The 21,560-nt window shown below is 36.5% G+C and overlaps 1 protein-coding gene across 12 annotated transcripts in view; it reads right to left on the bottom strand.

Moving 5' to 3' along the window:
- The window catches only part of LOC129756473 (inositol 1,4,5-trisphosphate receptor), a 173,833-nt gene that overhangs the window by 73,421 nt on the left and 78,852 nt on the right, over window positions 1-21,560 (bottom strand). For all 12 annotated transcript variants that reach the window (XM_055753367.1, XM_055753366.1, XM_055753371.1 and 9 more), the window contains exons 3-6: window positions 16,836-17,271; window positions 10,687-10,873; window positions 8,443-10,362; window positions 7,440-7,771 (exon numbers count right to left, since the gene is read on the bottom strand). In XM_055753367.1, the coding sequence (XP_055609342.1) occupies window positions 7,440-7,771; window positions 8,443-10,362; window positions 10,687-10,873; window positions 16,836-16,936 (2,540 nt within the window). In that variant the 5' untranslated portion in view covers window positions 16,937-17,271. The remainder of the gene's footprint in view (window positions 1-7,439; window positions 7,772-8,442; window positions 10,363-10,686; window positions 10,874-16,835; window positions 17,272-21,560) is intronic.

Raw genomic sequence — 21,560 nt, 5'->3', positions numbered from 1 at the left:
ATGCAGTTTATGCAAAGGATCTAAAAAATTAAGAGCCATAAAATGACATTATCCTCACACAGAATGTTTTATACACCCTTTACTCCACAACAAAGCAAACGGTCTAGATGCAAAACATTTAAAAGCGAAGAACGCGAAAATCTATTCACTCACTCCTACACACAAAACTTTCGGGGCTCCACTTAGCAAAATTTCGCTGTTACTTTCCGTTGGCAAAAATATTTTTTTACTGTTGAGTTAGCAGAAAGCTAAATTTACTTGATTTTAGCAATAAAATAGTGCATTTTGCTTGATTTTAGTAAAATGAAGGTTTTATAGCCGCTTTGTGCACAGTCAGCAGCCGTCGCGCCGGTTGGAGGAAAAATAGCTAACTGACTCGATTGCGCGCGCTTCCGAAAGTTCCATGCTAGTCGTTCTAGAGTAGTGGCTAAGTTAAAAACAAAATACATACTAGCCAAATCTACACCGGATGCGTACAGGTAAGGACCGATTATGAATTGAACAGAGTTATCAATTTTTAAATTCAAAATTGTTTGTTTGTTTTTCTTTCTACCAGGTTGCAACTGAAGCAAGAAACCCGCAACAGACCGGAAATGAAGGGAACCACAACTGAAATTTTAACGAGCTGATAGCCGGCACACTCCGGCGCATTCGTTGATGAAGATGGCTTGGCATTTCGCTCGCCGGAAGATGCGTTCTCAGGATCAAAACTTCCGTTGTACGAAAAGTGTGAAATGAAATTCAAAAAAATGTGTGAAATAAATTGAAAGTAAAGGAAAATTTGTGTATTCTATTTCATAAGCAATCATTCTCACTGATTCTCCAGAGAAAAAAAAACTATAAATTTTGAAATTTCAGATCCGGGCAATCTTTTCCTCCGGTTAAAAATATAGTTAAAAAATATTGCTAAATTGATTGCTTAGTTTCTAGCTAAGTTTGCTAAATTCCGGCCTCGAAAGTTTTGTGTGTATAGCGAGAACCACAAGCCTTTGTCAAAAAAATAGGGGAAATTCTATCTCCATCTCACTCACACATACAGTACAAAGCGAAGGGTGTATAAAACATTTAGACGAATTTCATACTCCAGCTAGGGTCTATAAACAATTGCGAGCTATTTTTCCATGATAACACCGTCGTATCGTTAAAAACATATTTTGAATGATCCTATACGCACCGTTTTGACCATATAGACTTGGAAGATTCCTCGTGAATTTTAATTAGCGATTTAAAAAAGATTGCAAAATTTTCAAACGCGTTTTTCTCGAAACGTCATAGATGAACATAGACCCTTTTCACGTGTTGGTGCTGATCTGTTAGTTTTAAAGTAGATGAGCTAAACCAGGGGTGAGCAACCTTTTAAAGCAACGGGCCACTTTTGATTAGAAATTCTTTCGGCGGGCCGCATGAAAAAAAAACATTTAGGTAAAAATAGTTTGCACGGAAAAATTGAGTTATTCATTAAATGTGTTGAGAATACACATTCATTGAGACTAATCGATTGATGCTCAAAATTTGTATATCCCCAATTCAATTTTGAGTAGATTTGAGTTGCCAATATACAAATGTGAAGTAAAACTCGATTACGCAGCTCTGAATAAAAAGTTTGCTGTTGTTGGAATTTTATTAGAAGGGATGGCGCAGCGAAAAAAAAGAAATTAATTTGAAATTTATTACGAAGCCTGTCCGTTACAATTAATTGTCAGTTCAGGTGGAGGAAAATGTAATCTTTTTGTCGGTGGTGAAGAAACAATAACAAAGTTTTTACCTAAAAAGCCTGTAAATTTATGAATTTTATGATATTTTCGTTTTCAGAATTTATCGGTTATGTTCGTTGGTGCTTCGGGAATTGGCAGGTAAGTATTGAGAATTTCTGTTTACTTCAAATTGCTAAAAAAAAATTTCTTCTGTAGAACGGAGTGAACGAATATTCCCGGAACAGGAATGGACTTCCCGGTTAGTAAACGAAATCCACGGAAGCAAGTCGGACCGAATAGGATCAGCTGCTGTCGAAATACTGGCTCCCGAAATCCCGATGCAAACCATCCGAAGAGCCTTAAGAAAACAAAGGAAGTGAACGAAAAAATAATGGAACAAACTCGAAATTTGCTGGAGAACTCTGACCCGGAAACGACGAGGGTGTCATTCACTACAGAGGGTAAAGGCAGGAAAAACTTAACACCCATGAGCCGATCAGGTTAAGTTAAAGAATGAAAAAAATCCGACGGAAACTTGATTAATTACTTTTTTTTCTTAAGCAGTTGGAAAATGGCATATACGATTAGTTAATGTTGAAAGGAAAACTATGAGATCAAAAAGACTCCGAACATCCGGGCCCCGACGGAACGCATTTCTTCTCAGGATCATCAGGAATCAGGCTTACCCGAGTCGATTACGTTTGAAACTAGAATATTCCTACGTACAGTATCGCAAAGCAGCATCAATTTTTTATATGCGCCGATTATGGCTTGGCAGGTACGTATTTGTAAATCAATTGTGATTAACAAATTATAAGTATTTGTTATTTTTTTAGTGGCCCTACTGCATTCGATAACGAAACCTGGGTGTGCTGAGTGTTCAGCTTCGAGAACGGCTTTGGAGAAATATTCTCTATCAGATGCTCTGGAAACTGTTCGAGGTGGCGGTTGTTAGGAAGCCCTTTCCTCGTGGACGCTATGTGGCCACATCCGGGGCGGTATGGAATGCGGAGATGGTTATATGTGCGATTGTCCCATTCCGCCTTTTTTCCCATGAGAGGCGTCAGCTATAGAACGAGATTAAATGGAATTTAAAAAAAGGAGTTTAAACTATAATATATGCTACATACTGAAGAACTTGTACGAAATAAAGAAATAATTTTCGAAAGGAGACTTTTTTTTCAAGAAATTCCTTAAACTTTACTTTTGCAGAAAAATGCATGGGCATCCCCATGTCAAAATATACAGAATTGACTAACAGGCTGAAAGCTTTCGAATGTATAAAAGCTTTTTGCTCACGCTCTGCGCAAAGCAACCTAACTTAAAACTAAGTGGAGACACTTTTCTTGAAACTGTATGAATTTTTATACAGATTAGAGTAACTTTCGTTAAAACTGAAAATGGATAAATAAAACGAATACATGTACTTGCATAAACTTTTTTTTAGGTATAAGGCGATTATATCAGCCGAAATTGAATAATCACTCATTTTAATTAGAGATCCATAATGTTTGAATTGATTTGAAATGTTGAGCGGAAATTCTTTTTGACAAAAGGAAAACACCGTTTGCTTCCCTATTATTTATCAAAAACGAAAAATGTTGAAAGTCTTTCTATAATTCGTAAAAAGATTTTAATCGTTTTCTGAAAATACCCCGTTTTTGTTCGAACAAATGCGATGGTATTTTTCGTCATCACTTTCATTTAAAAAAAAATCGTGGAGATTAACCATAGCGATTTTTTTTTCTGTCCCAATTTTTGAAAAGTTTGTTTTACAATTTATATAAATTGAAGCCTAATTTTTTTCTCGAAACGGTGATTGTTTTTTAATTTGAAGTTCCGTATGAATTCATTGCATTGAGATATTGAGCAATGTGTAAAAATTAAGGAAAATTCATAATTTTACAGATTTTTATCCAAATTTATTTGTCAATGTTACAGTTTAAATTTTTGATTCTAGATTTTTTTACAGATTTCATAAATTTTCACAGATAATTTAATTTAAATACTTTTGGGCTAGGTCTTCTAAGGCTGGCACATGAAAATCTTATGACTTTGGTAATGTGGACTGCTAATTTTCTAGTAAAATGACTCAATTCACTCGATTTGCCAATGAAGTTTCGAGCCAAACAACGAAATTCACATTTTTCCGAGGTGCAAGGAATCTCAGATTTGATTTTTACTTATTCGGAGACACTGAATCCAAATATTCAATCAGTTTTTTTTTTGTTATCTCTAGTTTTCGAAATAACTTTTAAAAAGAAGTAAAAATCTATCAATTTTGTGTACTTATTTGACAAAACTGTAAAAAACAAATACTAATCGATCAACCTTCCCAAAGATCGCGAGTAATTTTCATTTCTGAAATAAAAAATTATGGAAGTTTTCTTTTTGTTATTTTTTCCAAACCTGCAAAACGGGACTTTTGACGAAATTTTAAAGAATAATAAAACTAAATTGAATCTTTGATATTTTTAGAACCGTAAGTCAAATCATTTCGCAGTCTTCAACAAAGTTGTTGAACAAGTTAAAATCTGTAATATCCAATTTTCAATAACTTTCTGAAATGAAGTCAGAAGAAGTTGAAATCTTATTTTTTGGAATTTCTATAAATTGTAGAATTATTTTTTTTGAAAGTGTTGCATCTCTTTTACAAGAATATCTTTGCAATATCTGCTCTGAGACCTTGATTGAATGAAGGACAGTAAGTTGATTCAAAATCAGCTTTTGGTTATTATGAAGGTTTATTGGTTTATCAGTTATAAACGATCGATATCATCAAAAACTGATCAATTTTAAAATTTCCATACGCCTTATCACCGAAACCAGAAGTGATTGACAAAATCTGTGAAATGTTTTGAACTTGGGACGCCAAAATTTAACAAAATCAGTTATTGAAACATAGGCACCGAAAGGCATGCTGCTGTACAATATTTTTGGGTTGAATCACAGAACTACAGATATTGTTTTTGTCGAGAAATCCTACAAAAGAATGAACAATCTAATGATTATGGGGCTAATGCAACTGTAAATAAGTGACGTGCATATTTGATGAAGTAATTAATACAATATTTTTGGTTCAGTGGGGACTGCTATTTTATGATAATAAACAATAGGTGGTATGAAAAACCCCTAGCAATTGCTTTTGCTAAACTAAATCGAGCATTCGAGCAGTCGCAGAAAGCAATTGCTTCGGTTGATATGAATAAAGTTTTTTCTGACAGCTGTTTTCTCAGTTAGGAGCTTTTACTTTTAGAACAAGCTAGTTCGGTATGAATAAAGCCCAAATCTGAAGCAATCGCTCGAGAAATCTCCTAGCAATTACTTTATTTTCTAAGCATGCTTGGTAGCAGACTTTTCCAATAAACAAATTCTTCAACAACGTCATGAATTTATAAAATTAGCAATATCACACTTCAAAACAATTTGAAAAGGCATTTTCAACATAGATAAAGAACAGTCGAAGTGATAACCCAACTTTTTTCATATTCCTGTCGTTGTATGAAATGATTCCTCTAAGATGAAACAAAACAAATCAATTAGTAAATATTTCAAATTAAAAAAATCCGGCTACAGTGGAAGAAGTCCCAATCGGCTTGAAGTTGGAAGAAAGTTGTAATAATTTAAAACATAATTCAGATCTCCCAAATTTATATGATTTTTTTTATAATTCAAAGATTAAAAAAAAACATCTAAGTTAAGATGCGCGCCTATTGCCTATTTTTTTATATATCGGATTATCCCGATCCGAAAACGTGTGGGAGAGCTTTATGATAAATGTTAAAAAGCTAGGCCATTTTTTGTTTGACAATATTCAATTTTCTTCAAACATCAACATACGAGCATGTATTGACTTAAATTTTTCCGATCGTTCTTACACCCACCACCCGCACCGTCGATTTCATGGCTATTTTAGCCGTACTTTTTAATTTTTTGATCGTCTTCTTTCATTTTACTTTAGAAAATTTCAGATTCTGCTGGTTGGATAGCTCTTTTTTTTTCGAAGCAAAAGCTATGTTCTAAGACTTTAGTACACATCTGCTAAGCAAACGTTTATTCATACCAAACTAAGCAAATGCTTTGGGCTTTTGCTTTGCTTGATTTCGAGCAAAGTAAAAGCTACCGAAGCAACTGCTAAACCTTATTTATACCACTAAATCTTCCGTAGAAAAAAAAAACATAAATTTAATTTAAGATTGGCTTCGCGGGCCGCACAAACATGCCTCGAGGGCCGCATGCGGCCCGCGGGCCGCGGGTTGCTCATCCCTGAGCTAAACCATAGAATACGCTTTGGTTTATAAAGTAGCTTTAGGAAATAGTTTTAAGCGAGCTGTGAATATTGGCAAAAAACTTGATTTTTTTGTTTGTTTGTTGTTTTATTTATCCTTGCCATTTAAGATACAATATTATAAAACACTGCAATTGGTTTTAAATGGGATTGTTACTTGGGTGATCGGCTCCTACAAAATTCTTTTTCCCTTTTGTCACTAAATTTCGATATGAATAAATGAAATATGATATACAGTACCGTTCATAATTGTATAGAAATTCGAAGCACGCGCAATGTCACTTCGACTTTGAACTCCCATAACTTTTTACTCTGATGATATTTTTTGATCAAATCTTTTGCGTTAGATAGATCAACTATCATACTATTATATCACAAAATTTGAGCTCTCTGGAGTTAGTGTGGCCTGAGATACAGGAATTCTACGAAAATCGGACTTTTTGGACTTTTCTCATTCAAATTGCAATATCTCTGAAACTAAGCTACACTTTTTATTGTAATTTTGCAGAGTGATTGTTAAAACATGAAGCTAGCATGTCTGAAGTTTTCGAAAAGTTCTATCGATGAAATCAAAAGTTATTCGAGGTGCAATATTTAAGGCATGAACCTAGAAATGCGATTTCTATAGCATTTTGGACGATTTATGAGAACAATATCTTTTCCATCCACAAATCAGTCGAAAAATGTCTGACAAAAGCAATGAAAAAAAGAAAAAATGGAATAAATAATCCATTTGTGTTTTGAAATCACAATCTCGCGGGCGAATTGAATTTTTGGTTGTAATAGATTTACTGGTTGTTAAACAGAGAATATGATTTTCCTATGGAAACATTCGTCCAAAATTCTATAGAAACTGCATTTCTAGGTTCATGCCTGAAATATTGCACCTCGCGTAACTTTTGATCTCATCGATAGAACTTTTCGAAAACTTCAAACATGCTAGCTTTATGTTTCAAGAATCACTCAGCAAAATTTCAATAAAAAATGTAGCTTAGTTTCTGAGATATTGCAGTTTGAATGAGAAAAGTCCAAAAGTCCGATTTTCGTAGAATTACTATTTCTCAGGCCACACAAAATCCAGAAAGCTCAAAGTGATATAATAGTATGATAGTTGATCCATCTAACGCAAAAAATTTGATCAAAAAATATCATCAGAGTAAAAAGTTATGGAAGTTCAAAGTCGAAGCGACATTGCGCGTGCTTCGAATTTCTATACAATTATGAACGGTACTGTACCTATTTCATTCATACATTTCAATTTTTAAATTCATTTTGTGGAGCAATCTCATACTTCCTTTAATTTTATTTGAAAAGCTTTTTATTCTTAGTTTATATGGGTTATTTAAAATTTGCTGCACATCACTTTGTATATTGTACTAATGAAGCTTGTGTGAAAATTTAAAGTAAAAATTTCAACTGAGTTAAAAATGAAAGCGTGTCAAAGTTGGAAAACTTACTCGTTAATCGACATCTCCGACGGAATCTCGGACCACAGCCTGGCGTACTTGACCGGCGTTACTGGTTCCTGGGGGTCCCGATCGACGTGCAGGTGCAACATCAATCGACAGAATGACGCCCGCAAATCATACGGTACGGTTTTATCGGACATGCACCGGAGGATGAGGTTGATGTCCAGATGGGGCGACAGGTTGTTGAGAGCTAGATATTGCCGATTCAGGCACATGTTCGAAAACAGATTGAGCTGATGTCGATAGTAATCCAGTATGGCGATGTCATGGGTTCGGCCGATTTTCAGCCCCTGAGCTAGTCGGCTCATGGATTTCGATTGCTGAGGATGAGGATAAGACAGAAATTGATTAATTATGCATCGATTTTCGCAGCCACCACGGCAGGGTGAGTTATGGGTTGCACTATTTTATTGATCGGTCAGAGGGGAAACCGGAGTAAATAATTCAGTCGATAATAATGAGGTCTATTGTGAAAGAAGAAATCCACAAGTAGTTTAAGAACTGATTGTAATCATATTTTATGCGTATCCAATTATTGGAACGAACTGAGGATACAAAGTGTATCTACTTGTGAGCTGGGAAATCACAATGTTTTCGGATATACACGGATGAGCAATATACGGTTCGAAAGATCTTGACGAGACAAGAAAAAGTTACTACGAGGTCACCGAGGGACAAAAAGTTATGGATTGAAGAAGTTGTGTGTTTTCGAAGAAAAGAGTGGCAAAAATGTTCAGCTAACGTTTTTGCCACTCTTTTCTTCAAAATGATACAACTTCTTCGGTGTACAACCGAAAACAAAATTACCCATTCTGACCAATTTCCCCATCTTTAAATGATTTTATACTGGAAAGATCTTCTATGTTTCAGAACTTTTTCTCTCCCACCGTAGATTTTCTTGACCTAAGTGTTTTTTCTTGTTTCGTCAAGTGATTTAGATATTTTCAAGTTTAATAGAATGTTTAATCTCTTATAAAGTGATATTGCTTACCGTTCGATTCTGCCACATTAGCGCCACCTCGTAGCGCTTTCTCTCGTCCAGCTTTTTCGGGGTCCCATCGGCTGTCTTCTTCTCGCCATCACCCTCGACGGTACCATCCGTGAGCTGCTCATCCACCTCTCGAATTTCGGTAAACTGATGGTTTCCGCGCTCCAAATCTGTCAAATAACCCAACTGATCGTCATCGACCTCCCGCAGGAAGGTTTCTATTAGGATGTCTGCATTTTTGGCACTCAGTACGGATTTGCAGATCAACTCCTGGGTTACTGCGATTGCTTTTTTATTGGAGACACAAAGGTCGGAAAGGTAATCCAGGAACCGGGACTGCCAGTTGTTCATGTTTTTGCGGACTAAGCCGACGAAGGTTTCGATTTCCGCTGCTGTGATGTGTTTCTCTAGTAGTTTGCGATTGTTGTGTAGCAGGGCTGTTATCGTGTCTTCCGCTAGGATGTCGTAGCCGATTTGTTTCTGCATGAGACCGAAATGTTTGGCGATATATTCTTGATTTTTGCGGTAGTCTTGTTGGCTTAGTTTGAGGATTCGGTAGCATAGACGGAAGATGTTCTTGTAGGGGGCATTCTTGGGGTCTCCAAGCTCGTCTATTTTGAGGAAGGGACCGTCGCTGTTTTTCGTTTCTTGGAATGGTCCTTGGAGGATCTTGAATAGTTGCTTTAGAATGTATTGTTCTCTGAGCAGTTTCTGACGATCTCTGTTTGGGTTATTGATGGTTAGATCTAAGGCATCGCTCTTGTTCTGTTCATTTTCTTGACCAGCGATGAAGAATACGATATCTTGTAGGAGAGCGATCAGAGATCTTCGCTCATTGGGAGAGATTGAGCCGTTCTCTAGCTTTGTGCTCATCGCTTGTAACAGTTTGCACGCATCGTTGGCAAAGTCAAGATCGCGAACTTCAACAGGCGAGACCGGAATCAATTGGAAAGCTTCTTTATCTTCCTTGATTGCAGAACATCCTACCTTGGACATGACCGGCTTATCTTCATCGATATCAATGGGAGCTGACGTTGCATGCACCCATGTATTCGAACAGAGATGTCTCATACGAACGTAGCTATTCTGCGGAACCAAACCCTCGGGTCTGGTAATTGTCGTTGAGTCCAACTCGAATACAGAAGCGATATCTGTGGAGTGTGGCACAGAAACCAAGCGGAAAGAATCGCCTTGAGGATGACTAGAATTGCTTGATTTCTCCGTTCTGGAGATGTCATCATCCATCTCGGCTGCCAAATAGTATCCGGTGGCTAAATGCTTAAACCGGAATAGCGAATTCCAATGACCAGCGCCTCCTCGGCAAGAATCATGCTGAACGACTTCAATCTCCCAAAGCGCTTTACTGCTGGTGGCAGCCGTTGCGCTTGTCCTTCCCGTAGTTCGCAAAAACACGTGCTGCTGTTTTTTGTACTCATCCATGGTCAAAAACTTTTCCTGCTCCGCATGAAACAAACGCACTACGTCGCCACCTTTCAACACATCCTCCTGATTCTCTCGATGTTCCATAAACAGAGTAATTTTCCACGAGGTCGAAGAATTCAAAACATTCACCTCCTTACTGCCTGGATTATCCGGCAGCTCATAATTGGCGGCAACGTGCAGATTTTGTCTGTTCGCATTAACCGGCTTCAGGATGACCTTATCATTCACCACCACATTATCGCCGGCCGAGCGCAGCTTGTAGAATGGCATAATGTAGAACCACGAACCCTCATTTCCGTTCGCATCCAGATACACCCGCATGGCGTTCTTCTCCAACAAAGCCGGCAACCGAATATTGACCGTTACATATTTGTTGGATTTGAGATGCAGCAGCTGGACCACACTGCCATACTGGACGACCGTTCCGAGCAGTTTCTTGTTCTCGGAATCATTTTGCTTCTTTTCGATCTCGGCTGCGTGCTGTTTCGGGAGGTGGAAATTTATGAGAATAATTAATTTCTGCCGTCATGCCAGAACTTTTGCTACAGTTACGCAATCAGAATAAATAAGTACCAAGCATTTGTTAGACTAGCCAGATTATCTAATAAATTAATAATTCAAACAAAAGTCCTGTCCAATGAAAGCTCTCCTCCTTCAATCTAAACACTGTCAACTTAGCTGTTTCTCGTTTTTTTTTGTGAAGAAAGACAAACTGCTTTGTTTATGTATTTTATGTTAGATAATCATGAACATCATATCAAAGTGGACTACTAAGATTAACTCCATTCCAATCTGGGTACTTACATGCAACCGCTTCAGCAGATTGGTATCGGTGTTGGAGGTGGTGCTCTGTTTGGCCGCCTTCCAGAACTGCTTCTGGGCCGAGTAGCGGTTCATCGGGCAGATCTTGATCAGACAGTCCCGGAACTTTTCCGGGGGATCGTTCAGGTCCCCGGCCCCCGGACATACGACCGTTCGATCGTCGACCAGGCTGTGGGTGGAGGGAAAATGATTCCATTTTATCATCTATCATACCTACTTTTATCTGTTTTTGAAAAATTTGTTATCGATAAAGGGTTTTTTTTGGTAGAACATAAAATTATGGAATCAAAATTTTGGGGGCTTAAATTGGCATATAGACACCATCCTTATTTTAAGCTCTTTGATCAATTTTCTATTTGATTTTTTTCTATTTAAATTCGTTTTTAACTGATCAAAGAAAAATGTTTAAAATTTTGGAGTTAAATTTCATTTTAGAGATATACCGAATATTCGGCGTCGAATACCGTCCAAAAACCGTTAAGCCGAATATTCGGCTCACCGAATAGTTGAGCTAAGTATTCGGCCGAATAGGCCGTAGTGTTTTTCGGAACTAACGCGGTATCAGAGTAAAGATATTCTACGTTTTTTTCTCAAAAGGAAAGATTTGGGAATGGCCGTAAATAACCGGTTCCACAGAATTTAATTATTCCACAGAATTTCCACAGAATTTTTAACAAATTTTCATCACAAATTCTGTGTCACAGAACACAGAATTTCGAAAATACTCACAGATTTCTTTAACTAAATACGTATTTCCAAACTGATTATTTTCATGTCAACAAAAATTTTGAATTTTTAACTTTGTTTTGGAAACATGATAAGCTTGGTAATGTTTGTTGATTTTTCTGATGTAAAATGTAAAAAACTCAATTTTTCATGAGTTTTCAATGAAGTTTACACTATTTTCATTACAGAAAACCATCACAGAATTTTTCGGAAAATCACAGAAAAAAATCAGATTTTTCTCGCAAAAACACAGATTTTTTTTGGCAACCTTGCTGGGCGACAAGAAGGTCCAAGTGACGCTGAATAAGAAACCCGAGGGTAAATTGGATAGATTACTGTTTGAACTGGGGAGGTATGTGTGACCGGCAAAACAGTGGAAGAGAGTCTGCCAAATATGGAAAAAACATGCCAGAAAGCGGCATATCCCTCCACTGGGCTCCGAGCTGCAGGCAAAGTCGCAGCGGCAGCGGCTGAATGGAATGGTCAATTTTTTTGTGGAAATTGAAAAAAAAATGGGAAATAATATGAAGAGAAAACTCTAAAAGAGGCCTTCACGCATATTTTTTTTTTTGTACGGGATTTTCATCCTCTGGGATGATTCATCCCTTACGCATATTTTTTGTCTACTATGGTAAATTTTATTGTTAACTGAAAATTTAGAATATTTTGTTACGAAAATTGAAGATGAATGGATAATGAAAACGAAGAAAAGACTCAAAACATGCCCACATGTAAGTTTTTGTATGGCATTTTTAATTTCCAATAAAAAGCCGGAAGGTCGCTTGGAAGGGTAAACATTTTTCCAAGTTAACTCATATTATGACCTTCTATTGACAATTCAGGGTTCAAATATTACGTAACGCAAATTTCATATTTACCTTTTATTCATTTCTTTTTCATTCTTCTATCTAGAGTAGAGAGTGTGCAGCGAATATTAGGTTAGGCGAGACCACCCAAAAACAGTTTAGCCGAATATTTAGCTCCCCATATAGTAGAGCTAAGTATTCAGCCGAAAAGATTGAATAATTATTTTTTAAATTATTACACGAACAGACTTGTCAAACTTTTCGAATCATCATTCGAAATAATTTATAGAACATCAAAAAGTAATGTTGGAAAAGTTCCACAATCACCAAAAAATCATATTTCTGTATGTTTATTATCCGAAGGACTTCATACAACGCTATACAAATGCGAAAATTAAATAAAAATGGAATACCAAAAGATAAATTCCAAGTCTAATTTACACGATTGAGACTCAATGAAGTTTGACCATTTTTTGATCCGAAAACCCTTTATGGCCAGGATTCTTAGATATTGTTAAAAAAATTCCCGGATTTTGCCCAGGTTTACGCATTCACTTTATTTAATTTATTTAATCATATAAAATTTTAGTTTTTCTGTCCAAAAATGATTTTCTAGATGGCATTTAGAAATGATCATCATGTTTTTTGTATGGTATGCATAAGATTAAGGAATTTCTCTTTAACAATTATTTTGAAGATATCTTGCTCAAACTCGACTTTTATTTGGTTCGATACCAAATAGGAAATTTCAAATGGCTTGGCATTGCCACCAGTTTCGAAACGTTTTGTCCTAGATTTCACAGAAATTCATTCTCTTTTTGATAAACACATCAGCGTGAGCGATACGTTAATGTCCTTTTAGTAAAGTGGAGGGCATTTAAATGAAACAGAACTCTTGAAGAAAAAATTTTGAGGGGCATTTAGAGGAAAGAAATAAAAGAAAATATAATCGCTTTTGTTTTTCTCTTAAAAATTCGACAGTATATTCGACCGCACATTTGTTTTACCGAATAAGAAATCCAGTCCATGACTATTCAATACATCTCGTATTCAGAGTTTTATCACGCCGCAGCACAGTGGTTGAAAATTTAAAAAAAAAAAAAGTAGTCAAAAAATAATAACAAGCTTTTTAATTGAAGTTTGTATGCGGGAAGTTGAATAATATTTTTTTTTATCTTTTGTTATTTTTTCCTAAAATTTCAAGACAGGTTTTGATCCTCATGCAAGAAAATTTAATTTTTTTTTATAAATAAATAGGCATTTTTCAATTATATATGGATATTGAAAATTCGAATCCTTAATAAAAAAAAAAGGTCGACTTGATAATCAGATTTTTCCACCTTTTTGGGAATTGGAACCACTGTGCGCAGGTGGCAATGCATATTCGCCATCATAATATTTTGATTCGAGTTTTTTGTCTTTCTAATCGTCAATCAATTTTCAGAATCCCTCATTAAGCTAATTTTAAAAGGAAGAATGGTTTTCATGGCTATTAGAGGATATAATCTTTTGGTTTCCAAAATTAACAAAGTAAGCCATTTCTGCTTTGAATAAATCCTTCTATAGAGAGGCATGAAGTCACTTAGTAACAAGGTTGCGATTGCGAAATTCCATGTCAATGAGATTTTTTTTGAGTAAGATTTTCCCTTTTTGAATCTCAGTGTGATGTTAGGTAATCTCATCGTAAGCATCACAAACGGTTCTCGTCTTGAATGTCGACGCCTTCTCAGCCTGAGAGTCACAAGCAGAAAAACTACTTTTTTGAGGGCAGAGATGCCATGGAATAATATTTGTGCAAACTCTTTAACAATGAGACAATGAAACAAGTTTTCTAGTTCAGAAAAAGCTGAACATACCACAACTTTTTAAAACACTGTCAGTTATACCTTCTACGTAGAAAAAAAAAACCAAATGCATTCCTAAGTTAGGAATGCATTTGGTTTGTTCTACGTTAAGGTTGCCAGAATTTTTCAGCACGTATCCTGGCCGGACGAACCGGGCAATTTTTACCTAAAAACCTTCAAAATTCGGGCATTAAATTTCAAATTGACGACCAAAAATCCGGGCAAAATCCGCGCAAATTTTGTCATAGTTCAAAAATTCCTCAACAAAGATTGAGGAAAAAAAATTTTTTTTCAACAAAACTCATTCATAGATTTTGAACCGTATTTTAGGTTTCCAAAAAACCTTTCATGATAATTTTTATACAACTTGCTCAAAAAATTTCGTTTTAGGGGTGTTTGTTGTTTTTCTTTGTTTTATTTGCCAAATAAAGTGAAAAAATCCGGGCAAATTCCGGGCATTTTTCAATGAAATCCGGGCAACCGAGCCGGGCCGGACTGTTCTTAAATTTGGTATTAGATATCCGGGCAAACCCGGAAAAACCGGACAATCTGGCAACCTGATTTTACATACTGCGGCGGAGGAGCTTAAAAGGATACCAAACATCGAAAAAAATTTTTTTAATTTTTTTTATTTAAGCTGATCCGTTCATTGACGTTTAATGACATATTCGCTGAATAATTTCTCCGTATCAAGATAACACAAGGCTTCTTCGTGAAATTTGGTGGCCTTCTTTCAGCCAGATTGAGGTTAAAAATAAAACCACAATATTTTTACAGCATTTGCACCTCAAAAAAATTGTTGGAAGTAGACTTTTTTCTCGGAATCCGTTTTTATCCACCTATACTCATTTGCCTTCAAGGGCTTCCATTTCAATATATAATCAATATAATATCCACTCTTTATTTAGCTCTTCTGTTCTCACTATAAGAACAAAATGATTGTTAAAAATTCAAGGTTTGAAACGATTAAAAGCACAAATTTTATATGGTTAACCTTTCAAAAAACAAGCAAACAGCTTTAAGCCGCATTTAATCCGACAGGCATAAATAGGAGCACTAGACCGCAGCAAACTTTGTATGGGAATTTCAAATTCCTAAATTTGTACACCTCTCATAACATGTTTTAGTAAAAATCACCAGAGTTGTACTGGAAGTTCCAAAAAATATAACTTTGTATGAAAAATATTCCTTGATTCTTGCAATGCAATTCATGTGAACAAATCACAAATCTTACTTGTACTCCAGAAAAGATATTCAATGTTATACAATTTTTTTTTCAACACTTATTTTTTAAATTTTTGACTGTTTTTTGCGTTTTTGACTGCTTATAGGATGAAAATTAAAAATCCCAAAAAACTGTTTTGCATAGCCGGTAAATTTATTGATTTATATTACCTTTGCGAAAATAATTCAAAGCTCTAGCAAGGAAAGTCTGCCATTTTAAATACTTGTCAATGGATTCAGATTTTTATTTGGAAATGGAACTTTTTTCATGAAATGCTTAGCTGCTTGACATGTTAACAAAAAATAAAGCTTAAGAATAGTCAAAACCAAAAATCAAAGACTAACTTCTGTCAAGCTTGTTTGAAATTTCTGGATGATTTTATTTGCAAAAATTTCTTCTCCCATACAAATTTCGTACAAAATTGAAACACGTTGCGCTAACTCAGGAATCAATCAAATCATCTCAACACTGATGCCTGGTGACCCAAAAGGCATCGAAAAAACATATGGAAGCAAGAAGTCATTTTTTGCAGCGGTCTAAGGAGCACTTTCCTCTAAATATTCCCTTTTCGGTAGAAATCCAAAAAATATTTGGATAATTGCTCTCTAACTAGAATTTCAATTTGCCGATATGCCATAAACTTAGATAAGAATATATCCCAGCGGTGATCAAAATAAGATATTTGGGAACGACTATTCAAAACACAGATGAAATACCTAACTTTCACGTAAAGTTTGTGAGTGCATTAAGATCCATAACATCTGGAGGAATGTTTGTATGTGGTCTTTCTTTAGACCAAAATTTTAAAGAATGGGAAATCCCATGTTTTACAATCAGTAAAAATGATAAATCTAAATCTTTTATGCCACATAGAGAGAGTATGGAAACGAAATATCTTATCATTTGAACACTGCTGTTTTCCCATTTTCGGTGGGGTGAGCGTAATAAAAAAGAGGAAAGCTTAATATGGTAAACCAAAACGCGACTCTAGTGTATGATGGCGGGTCTTCTGTGCATTATACGCTAACTAATACCGTATTTGTTTATGCCGAGTGTTGCACTAGTGTTGCACTGGTGCACCACTAGGTGCTGTCAAACTGTTTGTTTATTCGGACGGTGTTGCACTGGTTTTGACCTGTCGGAGTTCTGCTTACGGACGGTGGCCCACCGATAATTTTGCCAGTGTTGCGAGAGAGCGTGTGAGTGAGTGAGATAGCAATACACTGGCGACGATTTGTGTTTGTTTTTATCGGGTACGGTGGAACACTCCACGAGTGGAGAAAACAAATACAGTATAAATAATTTTAACCCCAGACCCCAATTTGAAAAGATGTATGATTTTAAAATCAGTTTCAGGAAAATGAGATATTCTCCGGATGTATCTACATAGGTAATCATAACAAGCATCAACAACGGAGAAATAAATCAAGATGAAAAAGAATGCAAAAAACTTAGCTTCATTATTATCCCTTTATCGATCTACAAGAACATTGATGTCAAAGAAAAAGAAGACCTTAGTCAAACACTCACCCTAATGTGCTGAGAAAGCCAGAAACGCTTCCCTCCGAATAGAGCGACACGATGTCTCCCAAGTGGAGGAAGCTCACCGATCCCATAGTGCTATCACCCATTTTGGCTTTTTCCGGTTTGTCACGGGATACCTCAACAAATTCTCTCTATATGTACGTAGGTACTATGTTAGGTATCTTCTTCTTTGGAAACACTCAAACCGGAGGAGCTTTCCAATCGTAAATCTTACATCCGGCAGAAGCAACAAGGAGTCAAGCTCCGATGGTTCAATGATTCATGAATTGCAGTTGTTCCGTTCCTCCTTTCTTAGTGTCCCGCAGTACTCCTCCCTCTACACTAGAAAAGGTAACGACCCGAATCGTTTTTTCGTCGCCGCTGTCGGGTTTCAATTTTCACTTGAAGCATCTCGATGGGACAGCGATCGAACAACGTGCATCTGGAAAAATAAGAGAGAAAACGATGAGTTTTTGTTATATTTTTTTGCAAAAGAAAGTCAATGCCATTGCGGTGCGATTGAATTTGGAAGCTAAAATTGGAAAATTCCGATGGGTATCGTATGAACACGGGTATACATTTTGAAAGTTGGTAGAGATTGCCATTCAAAAGATAATCAATATATACTTTCAAGTGTGCTCAACATAAACTGCATACGTGACTGAATAGTTTTAGAGCTCTTGATTAACGTAGCGAAAGCATGTTTAGAAACCTAACGATAACGTGTTGCTATTAAACATATCACCTTCTTGAAACCTTCAGGTTATCACTAAAGATTTTAACTGCTAGGGTAAATTTACCCAGTCTTGGCCCCTAAGGCATGGTTGACTAGATTTCCCATGATTGTAGTCTTCCTGTAATGTGTACCTTCAAAAGTCCTTCGACAAATATGATTGCTTACTAGCCTGAAATGCAGCAAAAATATGTCTTTGCTTGAAAGCGGTTGATAATTTGAGATAAACCTGATCAAACTTTGAAATGCTCCTTATTGTAGCCCCCGCGCCGAATTTTGGCCCTTTATGGGTTCCTTAAATTGGCCGTCTCTAGGAAAAACTTGCCTCACTAATACAACAACAGCCCCCACGAATTCATTGAAACTATCCCGGAAGGAATGTTCTGTATTGTTTTCAAAAAGTCGGAAGTACGAAATGTCAATCAACTTTGAGAATTGATATTTGCATGTAGAATGATAATCTTAGGTAAAAAAGTTATACTTGTTTATTTCAGTTTTTGTGTATTTAAAATTTCTATTATAATAATGATAATCTAAAACAAACAGGTCCCAAACTATTGCACTGGTTAACATAAATATGTTTATTAATGAAGCAAACAAATCGTTCGCTCAATTTTTAAAATGCAATCATGAAAGATCTGTTTCCATTGAAGTTAACAGGTTAACATAAGACAGTAAATGTTCATATTTTTTTTATTCCACTCCCTTAAAAGGAGGACCGAGATTTTAAAAAACATTATGACCGAGGCCAGAAGCAAACTAAAGCTTAAACTAAAGTAAGCGAACGATTCTTTGAATCATAAATGTTTAAAATGTCGCCCTTAGGAATTTTCTAGCAATCGTATGCGTACACTCGGATAGCAAAACAAGAGCCAGCCTGATAGGAATATATTGCATCTCACTCGTTCGTTTGGGAACTATAGGCAATGGAAGCGAATAGCAAATTCAAAAGCTGGATGAAATAAAGGCTGCATCCCTCTCGCACTCATGCAAAATCATTACCCGAACTAGGCAGCGCTTCCTTCGCATATTCCTTTCCTACACTCATCCGAAAAGAAAACGTTAAATTCACCTGGATTTTCACGTAGGCGCTCATTACGTGAATTTTTGCTCGACTTACGTGAATCACTTACAAGCTAATACAAACTCGCATGATCCTTACGTGAAATTCACATAACCGTTTGCTGTCACAACCAAGGTCACATTTGATTCACGTAAAAATCCAGTGATCCACCAAGTTCAAAGAGGTTTGGTGCATTCTATGTGACGTTCACGTAGCTGTGAATAGCTTATTCACGTAGATCTAAGCGAAAGAATACAGTACTCAATATGGCCTCCATCCAATGGTTTGTGATGGCTGTTACAGAAATTACGTGGTGATGGAGAAGCTGATTTTCCGTAAGTAATTAAAATTGTGTTGTGTGGTTGTTTTAAACTTCTTTTCATTTTTAAACAGGATTTGGAATTAGCCATCTTGTGAGCAAAGGCAAGGCTAACAAGAGACATCAAAAGGAAATCTCCCGGCGATATTGATGTTAATGAAAATAAGTGAAATGTAGTGCTGTGTGATTTTTAAAAAGTTAGTGTGTTATGTTTTTAAATTGGTCAAAATAATAAAATGCCTCTGCTAATTCGAAACAATTTTATTTTTATACTGAAAAGAAACTCACTACCTTCATATTTTAATAAAATCTACGTGAATCGCATGTAGCAGAACGAATACCTTTCCACATCCGCTGTACGTTATTTTCACATACAACTCATATGAAAATTACGTGAATTCTGCTTGCTGTGCGAGCTCTGTTTGCTACTTGAAATTCACGTAGGTTCCACGTGATTTTCATGGTGGCAAAAATCCATGTACATTTTCACGTAGCGTTCATGTGAAAAGTTTTTTCGGTGTACAGAAAACAACGTCATCACCTTCTGTTGGAGCACAGTGATATATAATAAAAAACTATCTTGGTCAAAATATTATTTTTGATTTCACATGAAATTGAAAACAATATAAACTTAAGCTCGTTACAACATAGTATTTCAACATTGCATTGCAGTTATTTTTAATATTAATATGTCATAATTTGAACCTTAAAACAATTCCTTTCCAAGCGACACGTATGCAGCAAATGTTCATCTTCAATATAAATTAAATGAAATCAAAATACGTTAAACCGTATTTTCAAATGTCGATTTTTTTAGGTATGGACATAGTAACAACATTGAGATCCAAGATATCAATTCGGATCCGGAACCGGTAAATTAATTTATTGAGAGGTAAATTTTATTGAGAATAAAAGTTCTCGAAATTTACCATGAAAGAGCAGCTCAAATTGTAGTATTATAATTCTAACTAAGATGCCAAATACGCTTGAGTCGGCTTGAGAGATAAATAAATTGATTATAGTCCAAAATACATTCATAATATTTTTGAATTATTTCAATCATTCATTTTACTTTTGACCGGCTTTTTAATTTCCAGACCACTGTGCACCGTCGGCCGACGAACGGCCGCCGGCTGCCGGCTGCCTGTTATGTCGTTTTCACACATACATACATACTTCTATTTGTGGAATTGCATGCCAAGATTAGGCAAAAAAAATGTTTATATTTTCTTCAATTCTACATAGAGATGTAAGTTGTTTGGAGTAAGTTATAATTTTATATTTTTTGCCATGTTTTGCTGTAACCAGTGGTAATTTTTAGTGATTTTTCCATAAGGAAGTGGGTTTTTTAACTCAATACGAAGACGGCAGATGCACTAGCAAGGTAGGTTCATTTAAGATTTTTTCCGAAGATCATAATTTCATTTGCAGTTTTCCATGCGAAAAAAAAATTATTACGCAGTCATTTGGATTTAATAGTGGACAAATGCTATGCAGAATGTGGCCACATGCGATTTTCTTTTATGTTTGATTTTTATTCCATTTTCAGGCGTATGTTTGACATGAAAATCACCAAAATGCATTTTGGCATGCCAAGATAAGGAGCATGCCAAATTAAGGCTCACTTACCCTATACATATTAAGTTTTTTTGTATCTTTACCCTTCTGGACGAAATTTATACATATTTTGAAAATTCTGACTTGCAAATGGTGGATAATGTGCGAACACGAGGCTCCATAATGATCGTATTACCTCTTATTCACAACTACTATCTCAACCTTTGGGGATCAACCTTAGCGGATATTAGGGGGGCTCAAACAGCTTCTGTCTCGCATAGTGGCTGAATTTATGAAATGGGGCTCCCGCCAGAATAGTCAGCTTGTTAGAAGAGCTAACAAGTAGCTGAGTATCCCGAGATGGTGAACAGAACATTTAAATGACCACATCTACATCAGCCGAAAATGGAGAAGGAGCCCTCTGATGGCCGCAACAAACGAAGCGCTAACATTGCATCTGACTATCACCTTGTCCTTGGCGAGATAGACTGAGAGTTGCGCGTGTCCAACGGCGCGAGGAGAAAGTCGGGTGTCGATACGACGTCCGCCGGTTGGAGAAACCAGAGGTGAAACGGACATACGTTGAACAGCTAGAATCCCGAGCCTCGGAATTGCCGACAGACGGAACAGTCGAAGAACAGTGGTGTGGAATCAAGAATGCCTTTATCACGACGAGCCATGGTACTCTCGGTAAAGTTCGTGGAAGAAGAAGTGAATGGATGCCGGATTAAACTTGGAGGATGGTCGATGATCGGAGAAAGGCGAAAGTCGGAATTGAGTAGACATGTATCGGGTCAGTCAAAGCAGCAGCCCGCTTTCGATATGCGGAGCTGGAAAAGGCAGTTAAACGAGCTTGTAGACGAGACAAGAGAGCCTGGACAAACTCCCTAGCCGAAGAAGGAGAAAGAGCCGCCGCCAATGGAGATATCCGATTACTTTATGACATCTCTCGCCGCCTCAGTGGTGCAAGGACTAATGCAAGAATGCCGCTGAAAGACCGAGCAGGTCAGTTATTGATCGATCGAACAGATCAGCTCAAACGATGGACTGAGCACTTCT

This window comes from Uranotaenia lowii, chromosome 3 (genome assembly GCF_029784155.1).
Source record: "Uranotaenia lowii strain MFRU-FL chromosome 3, ASM2978415v1, whole genome shotgun sequence".
In the NCBI taxonomy this organism is placed as follows: Eukaryota; Metazoa; Arthropoda; class Insecta; order Diptera; family Culicidae; genus Uranotaenia; species Uranotaenia lowii.
This window is presented reverse-complemented; position numbering and strand designations above follow the sequence as displayed.